Source organism: Polyodon spathula, chromosome 17 (genome assembly GCF_017654505.1).
Source record: "Polyodon spathula isolate WHYD16114869_AA chromosome 17, ASM1765450v1, whole genome shotgun sequence".
NCBI classification, from domain to species: domain Eukaryota; kingdom Metazoa; phylum Chordata; class Actinopteri; order Acipenseriformes; family Polyodontidae; genus Polyodon; species Polyodon spathula.
In genome coordinates this window covers 5,035,193-5,059,531 of record NC_054550.1, presented here as the reverse complement: position 1 = coordinate 5,059,531, position 24,339 = coordinate 5,035,193, and the positions used below count along the sequence as shown (strand labels likewise).

The following is a 24,339-nucleotide window of genomic DNA, read 5'->3' as shown; positions in this document are numbered from 1 at the left end:
CTCACTCCCTCTGAACCCCCCAGACACTCCCTCACTCACTCCCTCTTAACCCTCCGCACACTCCCTCGCTCACTCCCTCTTAACCCTCCGCACACTCCCTCGCTCACTCCCTCTTAACCCTCCGCACGCTCCCTCGCTCACGCTCCTTCACTCATATTTCATCACGCTGTCAGCTCCTCGCTCCCGCTCTTTCATCACGCTGTGTCAGCATTGCCTACTGCTCCCGCTCTTTCATCACGCTGTACTGAGAGCACCTCCTCGCTACCCGCTCTTTCATCACGCTGCAATACTGAGACCCCGCTCCTTCATCACGCTGTGTCAGACCCTTGCTCCCGCTCTTTCATCACGCTGTGTCAGCTCCTTGCTCCCGCTCTTTCATCACGCTGTGTCAGCTCCTTGCTCCCGCTCTTTCATCACGCTGTGTCAGCTCCTCGCTCCCGCTCTTTCATCACGCTGTGTCAGCTCCTCGCTCCCGCTCTTTCATCACGCTGTGTCAGCTCCCTCGCTCCCGCTCTTTCATCACGCTGTGTCAGCTCCTCGCTCCCGCTCTTTCATCACGCTGTGTCAGCGCCTCGCTCCCGCTCTTTCATCACGCTGTGTCAGCTCCTCGCTCCCGCTCTTTCATCACGCTGTGTCAGCTCCCTCGCTCCCGCTCTTTCATCACGCTGTGTCAGCTCCTCGCTCCCGCTCTTTCATCACGCTGTGTCAGCTCCTCGCTCCCGCTCTTTCATCACGCTGTGTCAGCTCCTCGCTCCCGCTCTTTCATCACGCTGTGTCAGCTCCTCGCTCCCGCTCTTTCATCACGCTGTGTCAGCCCCTCGCTCCCGCTCTTTCATCACGCTGTGTCAGCTCCTCGCTCCCGCTCTTTCATCACGCTGTGTCAGCTCCTCGCTCCCGCTCTTTCATCACGCTGTGTCAGCTCCTTGCTCCCGCTCTTTCATCACGCTGTGTCAGCGCCTCGCTCCCGCTCTTTCATCACGCTGTGTCAGCTCCTTGCTCCCGCTCTTTCATCACGCTGTGTCAGCTCCTCGCTCCCGCTCTTTCATCACGCTGTGTCAGCTCCTTGCTCCCGCTCTTTCATCACGCTGTGTCAGCTCCTCGCTCCCGCTCTTTCATCACGCTGTGTCAGCTCCTTGCTCCCGCTCTTTCATCACGCTGTGTCAGCGCCTCGCTCCCGCTCTTTCATCACGCTGTGTCAGCTCCTTGCTCCCGCTCTTTCATCACGCTGTGTCAGCTCCTCGCTCCCGCTCTTTCATCACGCTGTGTCAGCTCCTCGCTCCCGCTCTTTCATCACGCTGTGTCAGCTCCTCGCTCCCGCTCTTTCATCACGCTGTGTCAGCTCCTCGCTCCCGCTCTTTCATCACGCTGTGTCAGCTCCTCGCTCCCGCTCTTTCATCACGCTGTGTCAGCTCCTTGCTCCCGCTCTTTCATCACGCTGTGTCAGCTCCTCGCTCCCGCTCTTTCATCACGCTGTGTCAGCGCCTCGCTCCCGCTCTTTCATCACGCTGTGTCAGCCCCTCGCTCCCGCTCTTTCATCACGCTGTGTCAGCCCCTCGCTCCCGCTCTTTCATCACGCTGTGTCAGCCCCTCGCTCCCGCTCTTTCATCACGCTGTGTCAGCCCCTCGCTCCCGCTCTTTCATCACGCTGTGTCAGCCCCTCGCTCCCGCTCTTTCATCACGCTGTGTCAGCTCCTCGCTCCCGCTCTTTCATCACGCTGTGTCAGCGCCTCGCTCCCGCTCTTTCATCACGCTGTGTCAGCGCCTCGCTCCCGCTCTTTCATCACGCTGTGTCAGCTCCTCGCTCCCGCTCTTTCATCACGCTGTGTCAGCGCCTCGCTCCCGCTCTTTCATCACGCTGTGTCAGCGCCTCGCTCCCGCTCTTTCATCACGCTGTGTCAGCGCCTCGCTCCCGCTCTTTCATCACGCTGTGTCAGCTCCTTGCTCCCGCTCTTTCATCACGCTGTGTCAGCGCCTCGCTCCCGCTCTTTCATCACGCTGTGTCAGCGCCTCGCTCCCGCTCTTTCATCACGCTGTGTCAGCTCCTCGCTCCCGCTCTTTCATCACGCTGTGTCAGCTCCTTGCTCCCGCTCTTTCATCACGCTGTGTCAGCTCCTCGCTCCCGCTCTTTCATCACGCTGTGTCAGCTCCTTGCTCCCGCACTTTCATCACGCTGTGTCAGCTCCTCGCTCCCGCTCTTTCATCACGCTGTGTCAGCTCCTTGCTCCCGCTCTTTCATCACGCTGTGTCAGCGCCTCGCTCCCGCTCTTTCATCACGCTGTGTCAGCGCCTCGCTCCCGCTCTTTCATCACGCTGTGTCAGCGCCTCGCTCCCGCTCTTTCATCACGCTGTGTCAGCTCCTCGCTCCACAATCAGGCCCCCCATTGTTTCTTCACACGGAGCTCGTTGACACAAAAGGCTTTCTTTCCCGCCGCTCCTCAACAGCACACCAGACGAGAACGGCAATGAATAATAAAAGACGTTTTATTGGTGCCGCGGCTGCTGGAGTAGAGAGGTCTCGCTGTATAGAATAGCTGTTAACGGCTGTCCTAGGTGAGGGTTAGGGAGGGAGACAGAGAGAGTGTGAGATGTGTGAGGAGAGAATAAGGAGATGGTCACGCTGGACAGTGGAAAACATTTCTCTGACTGGCTGAAAATAGCAGTGAGGTCTCTGGGCCTGAGTAAGAATCGGCTCCTGGAGTGAGTTAATTAAAAACGAACTGTGCTCCCACAGGAAGAGGCTGGGCCCTGCTTCAGTGTCACTGCAGACACACAGGAAGACAGCAGACCAGAGCACAACCAGAGGGACTAGCGATCACCTTCAGCGACGGAGCACAAACCAGCCTTAATAACCGTACACCCCCCCCCCCTCTCCTTTTTAACCTTTCGGGTAGTGCGTGATTGTGTGTGTGCTGTCATTTGAACCTGGCATCACTGCTGTGTCCTAGCTGTTCACTGGAGCTCATCTGAAATATTTCATGTGAGACAGCAGAGCTGTAACCATCTCCAAGCGCAGCTGTCGCCAGTAAGACTGGAAGCTGCAGCAATGAGGTTCACCCGCTGAAAGGATTCAGAATAACAACTGTCCAGTGAAACAGTCCCGGATGCAGGTAGAGGATTACAGCCCTGTCAAGGTGTGGTGGGATTAGAGTGTTGACAGGGCTAATCCAGGGGCTGCACTGCACCCTGCGACAGCTTCCTCCTCATCATCATCATCCTCCTCATCGTGGCTGCTTCTCCTGGCATCTGAGCCCGTCACAATCCAGGAAGCTGACTCCGCAGGCTCTGCTAGTTTGAGAGCTGCTGTCATTTCTGAAGCCTCCCTGGACTGCTGACACAATGGGACTCTGGCAGGACAAACACAATTTATGGCAGCACTTCTGAGTAGAATCAGTAGGTGAAGTGCTGCTGGTGGGAAGCATGCTGATTTAGTGTGTGAGATCCAATCCTATGTGAGTCCGGGTAGCTGTGTACTGCAAAGAGCAATCCCAGACACAATCACTGTGCTGTAAAACAAACACAATCACTGTGCTGTAAAACAATACACACATACACACACACACACACACACACACACTATTCTGCAGTTTGCTGAGTCTTTCAGTGCTGCAGTGAGTGCTCTGTCTTGCTGTGCTGCAGTGTGTGCTCTGTCTTGCTGTGCTGCAGTGTGTGCTCTGTCTTGCTGTGCTGCAGTGAGTGCTCTGTCTTGCTGTGCTGCAGTGAGTGCTCTGTCTTGCTGTGCTGCAGTGAGTGCTCTGTCTTGCTGTGCTGCAGTGTGTGCTCTGTGGTGTCTTGCTGTGCTGCAGTGTGTGCTCTGTCTTGCTGTGCTGCAGTGTGTGCTCTGTGGTGTCTTGCTGTGCTGCAGTGTGTGCTCTGTCTTGCTGTGCTGCAGTGTGTGCTCTGCGGTGTCTTGCTGTGCTGCAGTGTGTGCTCTGTCTTGCTGTGCTGCAGTGTGTGCTCTGTGGTGTCTTGCTGTGCTGCAGTGTGTGCTCTGTCTTGCTGTGCTGCAGTGTGTGCTCTGTGGTGTCTTGCTGTGCTGCAGTGTGTGCTCTGTCTTGCTGTGCTGCAGTGAGTGCTCTGTCTTGCTGTGCTGCAGTGTGTGCTCTGTCTTGCTGTGCTGCAGTGTGTGCTCTGTGGTGTCTTGCTGTGCTGCAGTGAGTGCTCTGTCTTGCTGTGCTGCAGTGTGTGCTCTGTGGTGTCTTGCTGTGCTGCAGTGTGTGCTCTGTCTTGCTGTGCTGCAGTGTGTGCTCTGTGGTGTCTTGCTGTGCTGCAGTGTGTGCTCTGTCTTGCTGTGCTGCAGTGTGTGCTCTGTCTTGCTGTGCTGCAGTGTGTGCTCTGTGGTGTCTTGCTGTGCTGCAGTGTGTGCTCTGTCTTGCTGTGCTGCAGTGTGTGCTCTGTGGTGTCTTGCTGTGCTGCAGTGTGTGCTCTGTCTTGCTGTGCTGCAGTGTGTGCTCTGTCTTGCTGTGCTGCAATGTGTGCTCTGTCTTGCTGTGCTGCAGTGTGTGCTCTGTGGTGTCTTGCTGTGCTGCAGTGTGTGCTCTGTGGGGTCTTGCTGTGCTACAGTGTGTGCTCTCTGGTGTTTTTGTGTCCGTGAACTCCATGGCAGCTCTCTTGTGTTGCTGTGGCAGTCCTGTCAGGGCAGGCAGTGATGTGAGCCTCATTTCTCAACTCACTGCCTTTCCGCTCAGCGCTGAGTGGATACAGGATAGTGCTGAGCACAGACAACACACTCTGTGTGAATACAGAGTAGTCTCTCACCACAGATCGAGCGTGTAGTAGTGTGACACAGACACACACACACCTTGTTAACAGCATGGCTCGAGCAGTACTATATCTCAGTGTTGATAGTGTGAACATGTGTTGTATTGTGCTCTCTTTCATCTCTCCCCCTCTCTTCCCTCTCCCTCTCTATCCTCTTCTCTTTCCCCTCTCTGGGTTCCTTCCATTATCACAGTCTATTAGTCCCCGACCCCCCTCAGACTCCTGTCTCTCTTCTTGGATCCTTTGCATCACACAACACTAACAGAACAGAACCAAACAGTAAACAGAGAGGCACTAGGACCTGGGGCTTGCCTTGTCCCGTGGAACACTGTGACACTTAGAATCCCGGGAGAGTTCCAGAGAGTTCCATCCAGTGAGAAGAAGACAATGGGCACTGTCATTTGCATAAATTTCTATAAATAGAAATTTAAAGAAAAAAAAAAAAAAAAAAAAAAAACTAAAAACTTCAGACTGGACCACTTCCAGGGTGCTGAATTAATTCTAACTTTATATAATACAGCGTTTTTAGGAGGGAGCAGTTTAGTCACTGTGCCTCAAGACTGCCGTGGTCTGGAGGGAGCATCCTTTCTCTTGATGCTTGGCATGCTGGGTTGTGTCCCAGATTTGATGTGAACTGATTGATCGATTTGATTGTCATTGAATCAATTGCTTGTGGATTGATTTGTCAGCCTTTTGTCAGTTTGCATTTGTATTTAGGGCACTTGGTGGTTGTTTTTGTTTTGTTTTGTAATTAATTATTGATTTTCCAAACAGACAGGAGTAGTCCACAATGAAAACACTACAGAACAGAGAGAGCAGTGAAAACGAGGAGGGGAGAGAGAGCTGGAGACGGGAATCCGGCTACAGAGATCTGATTGAACGCAATGCAAAATCATTTCCGTAGTGGTTTCGATGAAGCCACAAACAAAGCTAGCACACTCGGGGGCCTTGCAATCACATCATGATCGCACGGTGGCTGAAAGCTTCAGTATAACCATATGAGAAAGAAAGCATGTCCTCCCACAGAACCCAGCCCCCTAACGCACTGCCCTCAATACCATGAGATAAACCCACAAGGAAAGCACAGAGCTCAAACCTCTCATTCCACCCACACAGCAAGAACCCGCAGGCACTGCCTGAGACTGGGTGTGAGAGTGTGAATAGCAGGGGTGAGAGTGTGAATAGCAGGTGTGAGAGTGTGAATAGCAGGTGTGAGAGTGTGAATAGCAGGGGTGAGAGTGTGAATAGCAGATGTGAGAGTGTGAATAGCAGGGGTGAGAGTGTGAATAGCAGGGGTGAGAGTGTGAATGATCAGGTGATTGATGTGCGGCTGATTTGACAGTGGATTAGAGAGCTGTGTTCATCGCTGACCTCTGACCCTGCTCAAGGTTGTGTGTGTGCGTGCCAGTGTGTGTGTGTTTGTGTGCGTGTCAGTGTGTGTGTGTGTGTATCTGTGGTGGGGGGCTCTGAGGCGCGGAGTCTCTCCACTGAGCTGAGCTGTGCTGTCTCTGCCAGCCCCGCTAAAAATAGCCTTGGCTAAATCACATTGCAGACACACACCAGAGAGATCTACACAGCAGGCAAAGCACAGAGCATCTGATAGCTCTCATTCCTCCTCTCTCTCCTTCACCTACTCTCTCTCTCCTTCACCTCTCTCTCTCCTCCCCCTTAACATCAGACTATCTGAAAACTCTCGTGCGAGAGGAGGCCTCTCAGCCAATCAGAGCAGCTGACTTATCTCAAGTCAGGTCTTAAAGGATTCCAGTGATTCTGCCTCATCGGCACGGCTAGGTAACCCGTCCCACCCCCTCACCGCGCTCTCTGTGTGAAGAAGGGTCTCCTGCCCCTTGTCCTCAGTGTATCTAACTTGCACACAGAGTGTCTTCTGGTCCTGGTTTCTGTGTGGAGCTTAAAGTATTGGTTCAGGTTAACTGTGTCAATGCCTTTTGAAGTTTATAAAGACTTCAGCTTGTGTCCCCTGATTCTTCTCTGGTCAAGGCTAAACTGATTCAGTCTTTCAGCCTGTCTCTGTAGATCAGTCCTTTTAAACTCTCCCTCTTCCTGCTCTCTTAACCCTGAGACTGACCCTCCCTCTTCAGCTCTCTTAACCCTGAGACTGCCTCATGGGTTAGACCATGTCTTCAGTATATTGTTCAGTGCGAAGGCTCTTCACACTGTACTGCACTGTTTCTGATGAGGGAGCGTTGTGTTGTGTTTGGGATTGGGGGGGTTGATTTCTCAGGCAGCTGGCTCGGCTGTGTTTATTGCTTGTTAGACCCGCTGTTTAACTACCAATCTGGTTTTATTTTGCTCTGGGAGTGAATAATAGAGATAGCAAACACAGGGCTGTTTAATCACCAGGCTGTCATCAAACAGCAGGATCAGCATTGAGGAATTTCAGCCCAGAGTGGTGCTGAGATTACCAGACTGGAGCAAGATTGGAGTTCGCCTGCCTCCCTGCCTCCCTGCCTGCCTGCCTGCCTGCCTGCCTCTCTCTCCCACAGATTCATAGCCACAGAGACCTGGCTTCTGTGCAGTGTGAGAGCCGGTCCTGGTTTTACATTCATTCTGAGAGCTAAGACTAATAGAAATTGTAATTCTGCACCAGTGGTTTTCAGATTTCTTTCCAGTGCTCCCAGTATTCCTGTGTCCTCTTCCCAGTATGTCAGCATCCCAGGATGCCCCTCTCCTTTTCTCTGTCCAGGCTAATGAGCTCCGACCTGCATCCCTGCTCCCAACTCATCCCTAGAGAACGCTGTAGGCTCTGGGGATTAATCTCCCCTGGCTGCATTGGAAAGGAGAAGCTGACGGATTACCTCTGGAACTATTAAAAATCTGTTGGGCCTATTATTAGCAGTGTCATGACTAATGCATTGAGAAAGTCACGAAGATGAAGGGCTGTGCAGCGAATGTGTCGGCAGAGTGTGTGACGTGGTGCCGTCCAGCTCTCCCCTCCCAGGGAGCTGAAGCCTCGATCTCAAGCAGCTTCTTGGTGTTGAAACAGAGGAACGAGAATAAAGAAGCGTTTCACAGATCAAGGCCTTTGTGGTTCACAGCTTGGCTTGAAGGCTTTCATTTCTCTCATGTGTTGTGCTTTAGGTGAACATGTTCTTAATGCCTGAGCGCAGACTTCCCTTCCAGTCACTCCGCTCCAACCACTGAGCCACACTGCCTCCCTCCCAGTCACTCCGCTCCAACCACTGAGCCACACTGCCTCCCTCCCAGTCACTCCGCTCCAACCACTGAGCCACACTGCCTCCCTCCCAGTCACTCCGCTCCAACCACTGAGCCACACTGCCTCCCTCCCAGTCACTCAGCTCTAACCACTAGAGCCACACTGCCTCCCTCCCAGTCACTCAGCTCTAACCACTAGACCACACTGCCTCCCTCCCAGTCACTCCGCTCCAACCACTAGCCACACTGCCTCCCTCCCAGTCACTCCGCTCCAACCACTGAGCCACACTGCCTCCCTCCCAGTCACTCCGCTCCAACCACTGAGCCACACTGCCTCCCTCCCAGTCACTCCGCTCCAACCACTGAGCCACACTGCCTCCCTCCCAGTCACTCCGCTCCAACCACTGAGCCACACTGCCTCCTGTGTGTAGGATGCTGTTCCTCTCATAGTGCTGATTGTGTTAATTACTGTACCTGATGAATTATTCAGCCCCAAGCTCTACATTATTGATAAGGGCTGTAATTAAGAGTCCTCTGTGAGGAACACCCTATAATGAGCAGATGGGTTCCGCTGGACTTTTTCAAACTGGGAGATCGGATTCAGGTGGAAAACTCTCTTAAGGAGTTTCAGATAGAGGGATGGAGGGGGGCATCTGTGAAAGGCTTCAGACATGTTCTCGCTTCTCTGGAGACTCTAGAGACACGGTTCTTTCAGCCTCTCCCTGCTAGTCTGGCTCTTTTGCATCCCGGTTAAGATGCGGTCTTGCAGGGGCACCTCAGTGTTACAAGAACCGAACAGACACTGCCTCAGTGTCAATCCCAAGGTCGTGTGTGTGGAACACTGTCTGTTCATCACAGACAGAGGAGACACCAGTGCGTGTAAAGGGAGCGTTGACAGACACTCACAGAATTAGCCTCCCTACTCGTTGACAGGGCTGTGATGGTAGGTAAGGTATCGGAACGTGTCCCTCTCTACTCGCTCCTCTCCATCTCTGTGTATTTTATACATTGCAGGTCGAAACGTTTGTCTGCTTGACTGCTGTACTGGATTCTTGTTGTTCCATCTTGGAATTTTGAAGATGTGGTTGATTTCCCCCTCCGTCTCTCTCTCTCTCTCTCTCTCTCTCTCTCTCTCTCTCTCTCTCTCTCTCTCCAATGCTTCCCTCTGCTTTACCAAGCGTTCGCTGTGCTTCATTACACTGTGCTGTGCCTGTATGATGGGAGTGGGAGTGCAGAGAGGAGAGAGACCGGGTCAGGCAGAGAGGAGAGAGGAGAGAGACCGGTCAGGGCAGAGAGGAGAGAGACAGGGCCGGGCAGAGAGGAGAGAGGAAAGGTACCGGGCCGGTCACTATGGTGTTCCTGGGCTGTGTTGCTATTTCTAGTTTTCTCAGTCCTGAGCCATCGTCTCCAGCAGCACACTGTGAACAGGCACTGATCTCACTTCAGTCAGGAGCCCTTTGCCCAAGTCTCCCATGAATGATTTATACAGAAGTTCTAATCTCCAGCACTGTACAGCAGACAATTTGATGTGTTTTTGAATGATTTGGATTCATTATCAGTGACAGGCTGGAGGCTCTGTTTCAGACAGTATGCAGTGCTGGTTTATTTCTCACTGATTTATATCTCTGTGGTGAAAGCACAGTGTATTGCAAGCTGCTTTTACAGTGAGGACCCAGTGGTTTGTGACGGGCCCCCTTTGAACAAGGAGAGAACAGAGAGAGAGAGGGGGGGGGGGGGGGAGGAGGAGGCTGTGTTTATTTATAAAGATACTGTTTCCATAATTAATGTGACTACCATATGACTGAGCGCACAACAAACATGTGCCACCATTCAGTCAGTCAGAGAGACGAGGGAGGGGTCGAGGCTGCAAGATACAGAACCATCGCAGTGGGGTAGAGGAGAGATCCTCAGAGCTGTGCCTCTTGCAATGGGGTAGAGGAGAGATCCTCAGAGCTGTGCCCCTTGCAATGGGGTAGAGGAGAGATCCTCAGAGCTGTGCCCCTTGCAATGGGGTGGAGGAGAGATCCTCAGAGCTGTGCCTCTCACAATGGGGTGGAGGGGAGATCCTCAGAGCTGTGCCTCTCACAATGGGGTGGAGGAGAGATCCTCAGAGCTGTGCCCCCTGCAATGGGGTAGAGGAGAGATCCTCAGAGCTGTGCCCCCTGCAATGGGGTAGAGGAGAGATCCTCAGAGCTGTGCCCCTTGCAGTGGGGTAGAGGAGAGATCCTCAGAGCTGTGCCTCTTGCAATGGGGTAGAGGAGAGATCCTCAGAGCTGTGCCCCCTGCAATGGGGTAGAGGAGAGATCCTCAGAGCTGTGCCCCTTGCAGTGGGGTAGAGGAGAGATCCTCAGAGCTGTGCCTCTCGCAATGGGGTAGAGGAGAGATCCTCAGAGCTGTGCCCCTTGCATTGGGGTAGAGGAGAGATCCTCAGAGCTGTGCCCCCTGCAATGGGGTAGAGGAGAGATCCTCAGAGCTGTGCCCCTTGCAGTGGGGTAGAGGAGAGATCCTCAGAGCTGTGCCTCTCACAATGGGGTGGAGGAGAGATCCTCAGAGCTGTGCCTCTCACAATGGGGTGGAGGGGAGATCCTCAGAGCTGTGCCCCTTGCAATGGGGTAGAGGAGAGATCCTCAGAGCTGTGCCTCTCGCAATGGGGTAGAGGAGAGACCCTCAGAGCTGTGCCCCTTGCATTGGGGTAGAGGAGAGATCCTCAGAGCTGTGCCCCTTGCAATGGGGTAGAGGAGAGATCCTCAGAGCTGTGCCCCCTTGCAATGTGGTGGAGGAGAGATCCTCAGAGCTGTGCCTCTCACAATGGGGTGGAGGGGAGATCCTCAGAGCTGTGCCTCTCGCAATGGGGTGGAGGGGAGATCCTCAGAGCTGTGCCCCCTGCAATGGGGTAGAGGAGAGATCGTCAGAGCTGTGCCCCCTGCAATGGGGTAGAGGAGAGATCCTCAGAGCTGTGCCCCTTGCAGTGGGGTAGAGGAGAGATCCTCAGAGCTGTGCCTCTTGCAATGGGGTAGAGGAGAGATCCTCAGAGCTGTGCCCCCTGCAATGGGGTAGAGGAGAGATCCTCAGAGCTGTGCCCCTTGCAGTGGGGTAGAGGAGAGATCCTCAGAGCTGTGCCCCTTGCATTGGGGTAGAGGAGAGATCCTCAGAGCTGTGCCCCCTGCAATGGGGTAGAGGAGAGATCCTCAGAGCTGTGCCCCTTGCAGTGGGGTAGAGGAGAGATCCTCAGAGCTGTGCCTCTCGCAATGGGGTGGAGGAGAGATCCTCAGAGCTGTGCCTCTCGCAATGGGGTGGAGGGGAGATCCTCAGAGCTGTGCCCCTTGCAATGGGGTAGAGGAGAGATCCTCAGAGCTGTGCCTCTCGCAATGGGGTAGAGGAGAGACCCTCAGAGCTGTGCCCCTTGCATTGGGGTAGAGGAGAGATCCTCAGAGCTGTGCTTCTTGCAGTGGGGTAGAGGAGAGATCCTCAGAGCTGTGCCCCTTGCATTGGGGTAGAGGAGAGATCCTCAGAGCTGTGCCTCTTGCAATGGGGTGGAGGAGAGATCCTCAGAGCTGTGCTTCTTGCAGTGGGGTAGAGGAGAGATCCTCAGAGCTGTGCCCCCTGCAATGGGGTAGAGGAGAGATCCTCAGAGCTGTGCCCCTTGCAATGGGGTAGAGGAGAGATCCTCAGAGCTGTGCACCCCTCAATAACAACTGACACTACAATGATCTTTTCCGTTATAAAGGTGTCCCACAGTGATGGCACAGCACAGTGTGATTCAGCACAGTGAGAGCACAGCACAGTGATGGCACAGCACAGTGTGATTCAGCACAGTGACGGCACAGCACAGAGTGATTCAGCACAGTGTGATTCAGCACAGTGACAGCACAGCACAGAGTGATTCAGCACAGTGTGATTCAGCACAGTGACGGCACAGCACAGAGTGATTCAGCACAGTGTGATTCAGCACAGTGTGATTCAGCACAGTGTGATTCAGCACAGTGACGGCACAGCACAGTGTGATTCAGCACAGTGACGGCACAGCACAGTGTGATTCAGCACAGTGACGGCACAGCACAGTGTGATTCAGCACAGTGACGGCACAGCACAGTGTGATTCAGCACAGTGTGATTCAGCACAGTGACGGCACAGCACAGTGTGATACAGCACAGTGACGGCATGGTTAAAGGCCTGATGAGGCATATTAAGAAAAACAAGGCTAACCATGGAGTATATAAAAAATACATAATCTAATCACAGGAAAACCATGCAAATTTACCATAGTGAACTTCAAATAGAGGCGCTCAAGTCATTTATAGAAACTGTGGGGTGGATTGATAGACAGTGCAGCTGGTTTTATTGAAAGTCTGTCGTCTATCAGGAAAATAGAACGGGGGCCAGCTGTACATATTGTTATGTCATGACAGTGTCATCAAAGGGTCACCTAGGTGCGACAGTTTGAAACAATCGCTCTCCAGTCCAAGATGCTCCGTGAGTGCGGCTCCATTCACACGCAGGCCTGTATCCCTGGAGCTGTGTGGGAGTGTTTCTTCCCTGTGGAAGCGCGCCCGGCAGCTCTGTCTCCAGGGGTATGCACCCCCCACCCCGCAGTGGGCAGGGCAGTGCCAGGGTGCCGCACAATGGGCAGGGCAGTGCCAGGGTGCTGCACAGTGGGCAGGGCCTTGAACTAGTAACAGAACGAGCACTGCTGAGACCTCTCTCTCCCCTCTCCTCTCCTCTCTCTCTCCTCTCCTCTCCTCTCCTCTCACTCTCCTCTCCTCTCCTCTCCTCTCACTCTCCTCTCCGATCCTCTCCTCTCGCTCTCTCCTCTCCCCTCTCCTCTCACTCTCTCTTCTCCTCTCCTCTCACTCTATCCTTTCCCTTCTCTCCTCTCCTCTCCCTCTCTCTTCTCCCTCTCTCCTCTCCCCTCTTTCCTCTCCTCTCCTCTCCTCTCTCTCTCTCTGGCTCTGCTGCTCTCCTCCCCGTGTTTCGTATCTCTTGCGTAGACATGGTCTCTGCTCCGAGTGGATGGAGCAGAAAGTCTGAGTGCTGTGTGACAGAGGCCAGTGTGCTACATTTAGAGATGGAGAGGCAGTGTGGAATACACAGAAGCATGTCCACACAGAGCCTTAAGCATGTGCGCACACACGCACAAGCGCACACTCCTGTGTTTCACGACTCAGGTTACAGGAAAGTGAAAAGCGCTCTGCAAACAGCCCTCTGATCTGACAGTGTTATAAATGAGAGCAATTATCAGAGCCTGGATGCGGTTTCTTTGTGAGTGCTGTGTAACCTTAATGAGTAACTGCAGCTCCGAGCAAGTGAGGGGGAGTGCGAGAGTGTGAGAGAGAGAGGAGAGAGGGATTGTGAGAGAGGAGAGAGGGATTGTGAGAGAGGAGAGAGGGATTGAGAGAGAGGGATTGTGAGAGAGGAGAGAGAGATTGTGAGAGGGATTGTGAGAGAAGAGAGGAGAGAGGGATTGTGAGAGAGGAGAGAGGGATTGTGAGAGAGAAGGAGAGAGTGATTGTGAGAGGGATTGTGAGAGAGGAGAGAGGGATTGTGAGAGAGAAGAGAGGGATTGTGAGAGAGGAGAGAGGGATTGTGAGAGAGAAGGAGAGAGTGATTGTGAGAGGGATTGTGAGAGAGGAGAGAGGGATTGTGAGAGAGAAGGAGAGAGTGATTGTGAGAGGGATTGTGAGAGAGGAGAGAGGGATTGTGAGAGAAGGAGAGGTATTTTGAGAGGGAGATGGGTTGTGAGAGAGGAGGAGAAAGTGATTGTGAGAGTGATTGTGAGAGAGGAGAAAGGGATTGTGAGAGAAGGAGAGGTATTGTGAGAGGGAGATGGGTTGTGAGAGAGGAGCAGAGAATGATTGTGAGAGGGATTGTGAGAGAGGAGAGAGGGATTGTGAGAGAGGAGAGAGGGATTGTGAGAGAAGGAGAGGTATTTTGAGAGGGAGATGGGTTGTGAGAGAGGAGGAGAAAGTGATTGTGAGAGGGATTGTGAGAGAGGAGAGAGGGATTGTGAGAGAAGGAGAGGTATTGTGAGAGGGAGATGGGTTGTTAGAGAGAAGGAGAGAGTGATTGTGAGGGATTGTGAGAGAAGGAGAGAGGGATTGTGAGAGAGGAGAGCGGGATTGTGAGAAAGGAGGAGAAGGGGATTGTGAGCATGTACTTGGGTCAGTTTATCCTTTACTTGCACCTCCCAAACTACAGCACTAGATCCTCTCTCTCTCTCTCTCTCTCTCTCTCCCTCTCTCTCTCTCTCTCTCTCTCTCTCTCTCTCTCTCTCCCTGTCTGGTTCGGTAGCTCTGGCTTCTCTCTCCCTGTCTGGTTCGGTAGCTCTGGCTCCTCTCTCCCTGTCTGGTTCGGTAGCTCTGGCCCCTCTCTCCCTGTTTACTGTCTGGATAAACGATCTTTCGCCTGAAAGGGAACATTTATCAAAATCTTATAGAGCAAGGATATCGAGCAGTCTGCCATCGCATGACAGCTGGGTGTTATCACTGAAGGGTTGACAGAATATTAGGATATTACTCAGTCTCCTGAGTCTCCCAGGTCGATAGGGCTTGTCCATTACCTGCCTGCGCTCAGCGACTCGGGGGACTGGAACAATCTGAGACGTGATTGGATAACAAATACAGGAACGTAAGAACATGAGAAAGTGAACAGGCGATTCAGCCAATCAGAGCTCGTCCTGAGGAGGCCGTTCAGCCAATCAGAGCTCATCCGGGTCCGAGCAGCTGATTGATCTCATAACTTTGTCAAGTTGGGTGTTAAAGGATCCCAGTGGTGGGCGCACTTTCCTTGCATTTTTTTACAGAAGTCAAACATCTGTGCTGCTGTCGCTTCCCCTAATGTCTGCTGGCTGAGCGCCAGTGAAGTGACCCTGAAGACACACACTGAGAGCTCTCTTTCACCAGGGGACAGTGTCTCTATTAATGACGGGCTCTTCTGTTGATCTTGTTTTGCCCATTGACTTCAGATTTAAGATTATTCATGTGTTTTTGAAAGCTGCTTTCAAAGGGACTTTCCAAAAGAAAGTCAGAGCCATGATGTGCAGGTGAGGGGTACTCAGGGTCCATTACAGCTGGAACGAGCAGCGACCAGGAGACCTCTCACCTTCCCTTATAAAAGTGAAGTGTAACAAAGCGTGATACAAGCATGGTGAAGCATAGACAAGCGTTGTAAATCCCAGAGAGGTATGGGAAAGCATATTAAAACTCCTGGCTCATCCTGTGAGTGATCAGGACTGGGAGCGATGGTGCAGTCCTGGCTCATTCTATGAGTGATCAGGGCTGGGAGCAATGGTGTAGTCCTGGCTCATCCTGTGAGTGATCAGGGCTGGGAGCGATGGTGTAGTCCTGGCTCATCCTGTGAGTGATCAGGGCTGGGAGCTGTGTAGTCCTGGATCCTGTGAGTGATCAGGCTGGGAGCGATGGTGTAGTCCTGGCTCATCCTGTGAGTGATCAGGGCTGGGAGCGATGGTGTAGTCCTGGCTCATCCTGTGAGTGATCAGGGCTGGGAGCGATGGTGTAGTCCTGGCTCATCCTGTGAGTGATCAGGGCTGGGAGCGATGGTGTAGTCCTGGCTCATCCTGTGAGTGATCAGGGCTGGGAGCGATGGTGTAGTCCTGGCTCATCCTGTGAGTGATCAGGGCTGGGAGCGATGGTGTAGTCCTGGCTCATCCTGTGAGTGATCAGGGCTGGGAGCGATGGTGTAGTCCTGGCTCATCCTGTGAGTGATCAGGGCTGGGAGCGATGGTGTAGTCCTGGCTCATCCTGTGAGTGATCAGGGCTGGGAGCGATGGTGTAGTCCCGGCTCATCCTGTGAGTGATCAGGGCTGGGAGCGATGGTGTAGTCCTGGCTCATCCTGTGAGTGATCAGGGCTGGGAACGAAGGTTAGGGTCAGGAATATACTGGAAATGCTTTTAAAAATGTCACTTTTCCTGCAGGATCCTTTCATTAGCATTTAAGCTCTCCTCCCTTTCCCTCTCATTGAGAACTCTGTGAGTGTGTATGTGAGAGAGAGAGAGAGAGATAGATAGTCTGTGTTGCTCACTGTTTTTTTCTCTCTCTATATAATTATTATTCACACACGATTTTATGCTCCAGCGTCTTTGGCCTCTTTGTCTTGTAGTCTCTGAAAGCTGGCTAGTCAGGCGATTAGGAATGGACTGATTCACCCCACACTTCAAGATCAGAGTCCACTGCAGCTTATCACAAGATCTGAGCACATCACAACCCTAACGAAGCAGCAGTCTTTCTGGCCCGGCCTGGCCTGCCCCGCGGCGCTGGCTCTCTGATTCGCTGTGTCCGATGACGTCACTACCTGTGTCATCTCTGGAGCGCTGTGCTGGCGTTCTTGCTAATGAGATAATTGCAGTGCTCGACTGATGTTTTCCTTATTTATTGACACATGTTTCTGCATTTAAATAATGAGAAAATTAGTATTGAGTATGTAATAACTGCCATGCGGCGAAGGCAATTAAAGATATCAATTGCCGCCTGTGGGTTCTGTGCGGGTCGGTGGCCTGATTTTATTTGCATTATTGGTGTAATTTGTTTCAAAGGCCAATCCACATGAAAGCTGGACATATTAATGAGGTTTATCAGGAACAAAGTGGACCAGCGCTCAGTGAAATCTTATGAACTCTCCCAGGGAGAGAGACGAGCGCAAAGTGACAGCCAATTAAATCCTGCATCTCCATCTCCAGAGCACTTCTATCAGACTAATGCAGCTTTCAGAGTTTAATAAACTAACTCAGAGAGCGAGAGGAGGAGACGGGGGAGAGAAGGAGAGGGAGGGAATGAGGAGGAGAGAGGTGACCCAGTTTAAACAATCCCAGGTCTGCGCTCCAAGACCGGCACACTTGGTTTGTTGAAAGGAAATGCTTTCAACAGTTTCCACGGTTCCCCTTCCACACAGAAGGAGCCCGAGTGATCAGTCTGCTTTATTCAACCCAAAACCAAACACACTGCTAATAATAACACTGGAGAATGAGGGAGTGTGCTAATAATAGCACAACCGGAGAACCTGTGATCAGCATGTTGGGTTCAAAGTGGTCCTGGAGGTTCCCCTGTGATGACCAACACAGTCAAGTAGTTTTTGAAGTGCTCTGACCTTTGACCCTCTTGTAGTGCTGGATTCACGCTAGAACACTTGACTTGCAGTGGACTGTACCATCAGGCTGGGGGTGGGGGTGTTTCTCGAGTTTAGAAAAGCTGGAATGTGCCATCTCGGGTGTGCTTTTGGGGTGGGGGGGGTACCAGGTGTTAAACTTTATCATGTGGTGCTGGCGAGGGGGGAGTCTGCTCTGGTTGTCAGTCTGCAGTGCAAAGGGAGGGAGCTCATCACAGAGAGCTGAGGGGTGTCTTCAGCAGTGATGGTGATCGTTTCATTCACACTAAGTGCCTGATCTCTGTGAACTGATTAGCGCAAGTCTGTCTCTGTGTCTCTCCCTCTCGCTGTCTCTCTCCCTCTCTGTGTCTCTCCCAACTTTGAAAGTAAATTAAATATTAATAACGCTATTTGATTTCATCTCAAGTTTCAGGGCAGGTCTGACGGAATGTTTTAAAAACTCATTCACAAGACACAGAGGAGCACTAAAAAGACACTCAGTAATAGATATAGACAGATGCATCAGCGAGAGGGCTTTGTTACTGTCAGACTCCTCTTATTAACATTTTCTTGCTTACTTCTATTTCCAGTCTCGGGGTAGCTGTGTTTGAGTTAGTCATGAGTTAATTACACTGACATCAGTATGAAACATGTCCTCACCTCTCCCCGACAGAGCGCTGTCTTTCAGTTAGTTTGAACTGTGTGGTTAGCGGCTTACACCCAGCCTGGGCTGTCCTGTGCTGGGCTGGACTGGGCTGTGCTGGGATGTCCTGTGCTGGGCTGGACTGGGCTGGGCTGTCCTGCGCTGTCCTGTCCTGGGCTGTGCTGGGATGCCCTGTGCTGGGCTGGACTGGGCTGTGCTGGCCTCAGCTCGGCTGTCCTGTCCTGTCCTGGACTGGGCTGTCCTGTCCTGTCCTGTCCTGTGCTACCTATTCAAGCTCCACTGTTGGCCTGCGCTGTGCTTTGCTCATGTTTACAAGCCAGGCTATAAAAAGAAGAGCTTTTTAGAATTGCAATTGGAGGCTGAATTCTCCACCTGATCCACGATTCATAATTGTGTTTTTATTTAGCGTTTGGAAGCAGAGTGGTTGTTGGCGGATGGCTGATGATTTGATTTGTGTTGTTGTTGTGAAGCCCCAGTAGAAAGCTGCACTTGCTGCCAGAGATGAATAAGTAATGGGACAGGCTGGGAGAGCAGTGTGAAAACAGAGCCTGTATGAATGGAGACAGGCAGAACTGCATTGCACTGGGAGGGGAGAGGGAGAGAGGGGGATGTATATATATTTGTATTATTTATTCATCAAAACCAACTTCAAATAAAAATGTAGGAACTTTGTGATATTAAGATATTAAGCATACTAGAGAAGGTATTCTCCCCCCCCCCCCATCACTCCCCCTGGTGGACCCAAATTCTGATCTTTCCAACCCGATATACTGAAAGGTCACTCACTGCCTCCCTCACTATCTCTCGCTCCCTCTCTCTCCCGCACTTAAATAAATAATGCATGGAGAAATTAGATTAACCTTCAAATTGAATGTTAATTCTGTTTAAATCTATCTGACTTCCCTTCAAACTCACATTGGAAAACAATCCCCCCCAAAGTGTCCTGTTCCTGACTCCCTGTGTGAAAGGGGCTGAGGTCAGCCTGACCGCCAGGACTGGTCTGGGCACGTTACAGTGGACTGACTGACCACAGCATCCTTCCACCCAACAACGGACATGTTTCATAACGAACCCAAACCCACACCCTTACCCTTCCAACAACATAAGAACATGAGAACAGCAAAACACTCCTGGACAAGAGAGGAGACGGTTCAGCCAATCAGAGCTCGTCCGGAGGAGGCCGTTCAGCCAATCAGAGCTCGTCCGGTTCCGAGCAGCTGACTGATCTCGGAACTGTCAAGTCAGGTCTTACAGGATCCCAGTGCACAGCTAGGTAACCCATCCCATCCCCTCACCGCTCTCTCTGCCCTCAGTGTATCTTCACTTGCACACAGAGTGTCTTCCGGTCCTGGTTTCTGTGTGGAGCTTAAAGTATTGGTTCAGGTTAACTGTGTCAATGCCTTTTGAAGATTTTAAAGACTTCAGTCGTGTTCCTCCTGACATTAAAGTATGTATTTTTACACAGGTGTTTTATAGGTAATATTATTGGTTTATCGTATATAATAAACCTATGACAGATATTTAAGCAGTTCCCCACATGAATCTATAGACAGGCCAGCCTACATATGAAGACCAGCGAGCTGTAGTCTCTCTGGGTCAGTCACACACACACACCCACGTGCACAGTCACTGACACAGACACCCTCGTGCACTGACACTGACACACACACCCACGTGCACTGACACTGAGTCACACGCCCACATGCACAGTCACTGACACACACACCCACGTGCACTGACACTGAGTCACACGCCCACATGCACAGTCACTGACACACACACCCACGTGCACTGACACTGAGTCACACGGCCACATGCACAGTCACTGACACACACACACTGACACACACGCTCATACACACACACGTGCTGTCAGGCTTATATAAAAACACATCTTTCAAACTTTCCTTAAATAAATAACCAAACTTCACAGTTGAAATTGTTAAATTGATTAAATATTAACTGTGTGTGTGTGTTTATATATTTATAGACAGTGCACAGAGTCTTCATAGCGTTACAGAGTTTACATAGCAAACTGACCCTTAGCCACAGGGAGGATGAAATAAAACAGAGCGAGAGCGAGCGAGAGCGAGCGAGAGAGAGAGAGAGAGAGAGAGAGAGTTTGTTATTGATCCACTCCTCCTCGTTGTGTTTGTGATGAACTCCAGCCCTGAGTGAGAGGCTCTCTCCTCTCCTACACACACAGGCTCTCCCTCCTCTCACTGGGAGCAGAGCTGGAGCGGGGCTGTGGGAAGGAGAGAGGGAATATGTATTTCTTTATTTCTTTATTATTGCACTGTAGGGCCAGCAGTATTTCTGAAGGTGCTGAATAATTGAAGAGCTTTCTGAAGCAATGTTCTCTCTGTCTGACTCAAAGGCTGCATTGATCAGCCCTCGTTCTGAGTGCTTTCCCTTACAGTTTTCCAGTGTGTTTCCAGTGTGTCATTTAGCAGTTTTTTCGGGTCTCCTATTTTTGAGACTGTACTTCACAAAGTTGCATTGCATCGCACTGCACCAGGGGTACTCAACAGACCGCCTAGTATGCCGATCTTTGTTTTTACTATATGCCAGTCTTTCACTAGCATTCACACTGGAAGTGCTGTGAATGTTTCAGACAGCACAGTTCTTATGAGAGTGAGGTACGTGAGGCTACAGTAGATGTCGCCGTGTCAGTAAGCAGTAGCTACTCAGTGCGAGCTATGAATGAAACAAAATGTACAAGAAGCCAACCCCAGTAGCAGCTCGCATGAAGGTTGCTGTGGCCTGTTTTGTAAGTGTCAACACATCCCTTCTCTGTGGCTAATAAAAGAACCGTCATTAGTCTTTTTTTTTTTTTTTTAATACACAATTAAGATGCAGTTTTCATACCTCATGGTGCAAGTTCTGAAAATCTCACTTCACAAAGACGGGTACCGGTGTAGTGTTAGAAAGTGGTATGTGTACCAAAACCTGACACATGCAACATCAGAAAGTGGTATGCTGTCATATTTTGGTACATATGCTGTCAATTGTACTCTGATGGGTGTTTTCCAATTGTCAAACAGAGGTACTTTAATTATACATTATTTTTTGCACACTTAAACAGAGAATTGCACTCTAAAAAATGTATAAGATCTAATGTATTGCATACGATAAATGATCACATGCTAGTTTCTTAATGGTGGAAAAATAGGATCAAAAAATAATACCAAAGACAGCATAACGTGACATGCAGTGAGAAGTCAGTAAAGAAGGCAGACTGGTAAAAATGAGAGAGTTTTGATTCCCCACCAGAATTCCTTTAACCCTAGTGAAGAACTCTAAACCAGCACTGTGTATAAACCCTATTTGTGTAGCTCTGTTTGCGTTTGTTTGTCGGTATGTGGATGAGAGTGCGAACGTGGTCCGCTCTGTGCTGCACCCTGGGGTCTGTCTGCCCTGCCTGTGTGCTCCTCGGGGCTCTCTGGTCCCTGCTGAGTTTGAAGCGCGTTGCTGAGGAGCTTGTTGAGTGCTCTCTTATATTTTATAGTAAAGTGTGTTTGTTTTCTCTCAGAACAGCTCCTTTAATAAAGTCTGCTTTGCTTGGTTGAGCGGGGGAGCCAGTTTGACAGGGGAGCGTGTTGAACAGACCCAGGGCTTTTAAAAGAACTGCGCGATCAAGGAGCAAAGAGATGCCAACTGCAGTTTTCAGGGTTACCCAGTGTCATACAGTCCCACAATACACTCCTCTCCTACACAGAGACGGGCTCTCTCTCCTCTTACACAGAGACGGGCTCTCTCTTTCCTTTTACACAGAGACAGGCTCTCTCTCTCTCTTCTTACACAGAGACAGGCTCTCTCTCTTCTTACACAGAGACAGGCTCTCTCTCTTCTTACACAGAGACGGGCTCTCTCTCTCTCCTCTTACACAGAGACAGGCTCTCCTCTCCTCTTTATATTCAAGACCCTTTCTTCCTCTTCCTCCTCCCCCTCTCTCTGCTCTCGCTCTGGCTCACAGCAGCAGCCTCCATCTCTCTGCATTGAGTTTAATTTCGGAGAAGCTTTATTGGCATTATGAGCGCTCTGCCAGGGCAATTACACCACCACCTAAACAGAAAAATTAAGCATTACCATTAATTACACGCCCGCTTCTGAGCTGAGCTGAGCTGAGCTGAGTGTCAATGATACAGCACAGCACAGTGTGATACATCACAGTGACAGCACAGTGATTCAGCACAGTGACCGCACAGCACAGTGTGATTCAGCACAGTAACGGCATAGCATGGTGTGATTCAGCACAGTGACAGCACAGCACAGTGTGATACAGAACAGTGACAGCACAGTGATTCAGCACAGTGACCGCACAGCACAGTGTGATACAGAACAGTGAAAGTATGGTAAAGCATGGAGGAGTATTGTAAAGTCTAGAGAGGCATGGTAAAGCATATTACAAAAACATGACAAACTATTGCAAACGCATAGTACAACCATGGGGAAAAGCATGGTAAGACTGCAAAATGACTGCAAGCACTCCAACACTGGTCTGTTTGAGAGAGAGAGAGTGGAGAGCAGGAGATAGAGAGAGAGAAAGTGGGGAGCGAGAGAGAGAGAGCAGCAGGAGAGAGTGAGTGGGTAGCAGGAGAGAGAGGAGAGCAGGAGAGAGAGAGAAAGTGCGGAGAGAGTGGAGAGAGAGAGAGAGAGAGAGAGAGAGAGAGAGAGAGAGAGAGAGAGAGAGAGAGAGAGAGAGAGAGAGAGAGAGAGAATCCAAGGTGTGTATGTGCACAGCTGTATAACTCCACTGCCCTGTAGTTGCTGTTCAGGGGAACGGAGAGAGACACGAGTTACAAGTGGTTTGTGCTGCTAGTCTTCACTGGCTTCATTAAAGGAACAGGGAGCAGAGCCTTCACGAGAAGCAGCAGAGTGAGCACTGGAAGGGGCAGCTGCCTGGCTTCCACTCCAGCACCATGGACAGAGCTCTCTCTGCCCATGCAGTCCCAGCACAGCCCCCAAGGGCAAGCCAGTCTCTCAGATGCAGTGTGGCTGCCAGCCTCCCTCCGTGGAGATAGATTCCACAGCTCTGCCCAGTGTCTTCACAGTCCTGCCAGCTTCTCCTTGTAAATGTGTTTGATTGATTGATTGATTGATTGATTGGATACACACACATGAGAAATGCATGTGTCATAATCTCATATTAATCATGTCATAGCTCTTATTAGTCACGAAGCCACTCTCTGCCAATTCAAATAATCTAGAACATTCCAGCGCTTCTCATTTTGCCCAAAGCGTTGCCTCGTGTTTGGGATTAGCTACTGACACACATATGCTGTGTTCTTTCCAAGAATAAAACAGGATTTTAATCATAAGAGACTGAGTCAACTGAAATAGGAGCTAAAACAGAAACCGCCATCGCTCCAACATTGACTGTCCAGCAGGAGGCAGCACTGCTGTCTAACCACACTGACTCTATAAACAGCTTCGAAATGCGTTCCTAGAATTCGAAAGCATGCGATGATATAGAAACAGATGAAACTGCTTCATACAAATTGTACTGAGGCAGCGAGTCTCAGCCAAGCCCAGCAGAATACCAATCAAGAATCACAAGCAGGGAGGGAAGAAAGGGGGCTGGTTTGGATAAAAACCATTTGCATCCGACTCTTCACTGATTAATACAACCCCATTCTCTAGTGCTGTATTGTGCACTGAGTGTGATTCTCTAGTGCTGTCTGTGCAATGAAATGCATTGTGACCATCCTGTGCAATGAAACGCATTGTGATCATCCTGTGCAATGAAACGCATTGTGATCATCCTGTGCAATGAAACGCATTGCGATCATCCTGTGCAATGAAACGCATTGTGATCATCCTGTGCAATGAAACGCTTTGTGACGGAGCAAACTGTATGAGTTTCTCAGGCAGGTAATAAGAAGTGATTGATTGTGTGTCTCTCTCTCTCTCTTTCTCAGGCACGCTGTCTCTCAGTGTGGTGCTGGTCTCTCTCGCTGTCACTATCTGCACTGCCTCCATGCTCGTGCTCTGTGGAATCTGCACCTGGTGCCAACGCAAACTGGTGAGCCTCCAGTACTAGACACAAGAGAGGGACTGGGAGGAGAGGGGAGAGTGAGAGGAAGGGACTGGGAGGAGAGTGGAGAGTGAGAGGAAGGGACTGGGAGGAGGGGAGAGTGGGAGGAAGGGACTGGAAGGAGAGGGGAGAGTGGGAGGAGAGGGGAGAGTGAGAGGAAGGGAGTGGGAGGAGAGGGGAGAGTGAGAGGAAGGGACTGGGAGGAGAGGGGAGAGTGAGAGGAAGGGACTGGGAGGAGAGGGGAGAGTGAGAGGAAGGGAGTGGGAGGAGGGGAGAGTGGGAGGAAGGGAGTGGGAGGAGAGGGGAGAGTGGGAGGAAGGGACTGGGAGGAGAGGGGAGAGTGAGAGGAAGGGAGTGGGAGGAGAGGGGAGAGTGGGAGGAAGGGAGTGGGAGGAGAGGGGAGAGTGGGAGGAAGGGACTGGGAGGAGAGGGGAGAGTGGGAGGAGAAGGGAGAGTGAGAGGAAGGGACTGGGAGGAGAGGGGAGAGTGAGAGGAAGGGAGTGGGAGGAGAGGGGAGAGTGAGAGGAAGGGACTGGAAGGAGAGGGGAGAGTGGGAGGAAGGGACTGAGAGGAGAGGGGAGAGTGAGAGGAAGGAGAAGGGAGAGTGAG

At 51.3% G+C, this 24,339-nt stretch overlaps 1 protein-coding gene across 1 annotated transcript in view; it reads left to right on the top strand.

Moving 5' to 3' along the window:
• Positions 1-24,339, top strand: part of LOC121330094 (synaptotagmin-7-like) — a 73,549-nt gene that overhangs the window by 10,681 nt on the left and 38,529 nt on the right. Inside the window, exon 2 of the mRNA XM_041276367.1 lies at positions 23,615-23,718. Within this exon, the coding sequence (XP_041132301.1) occupies positions 23,615-23,718 (104 nt within the window). The remainder of the gene's footprint in view (positions 1-23,614; positions 23,719-24,339) is intronic.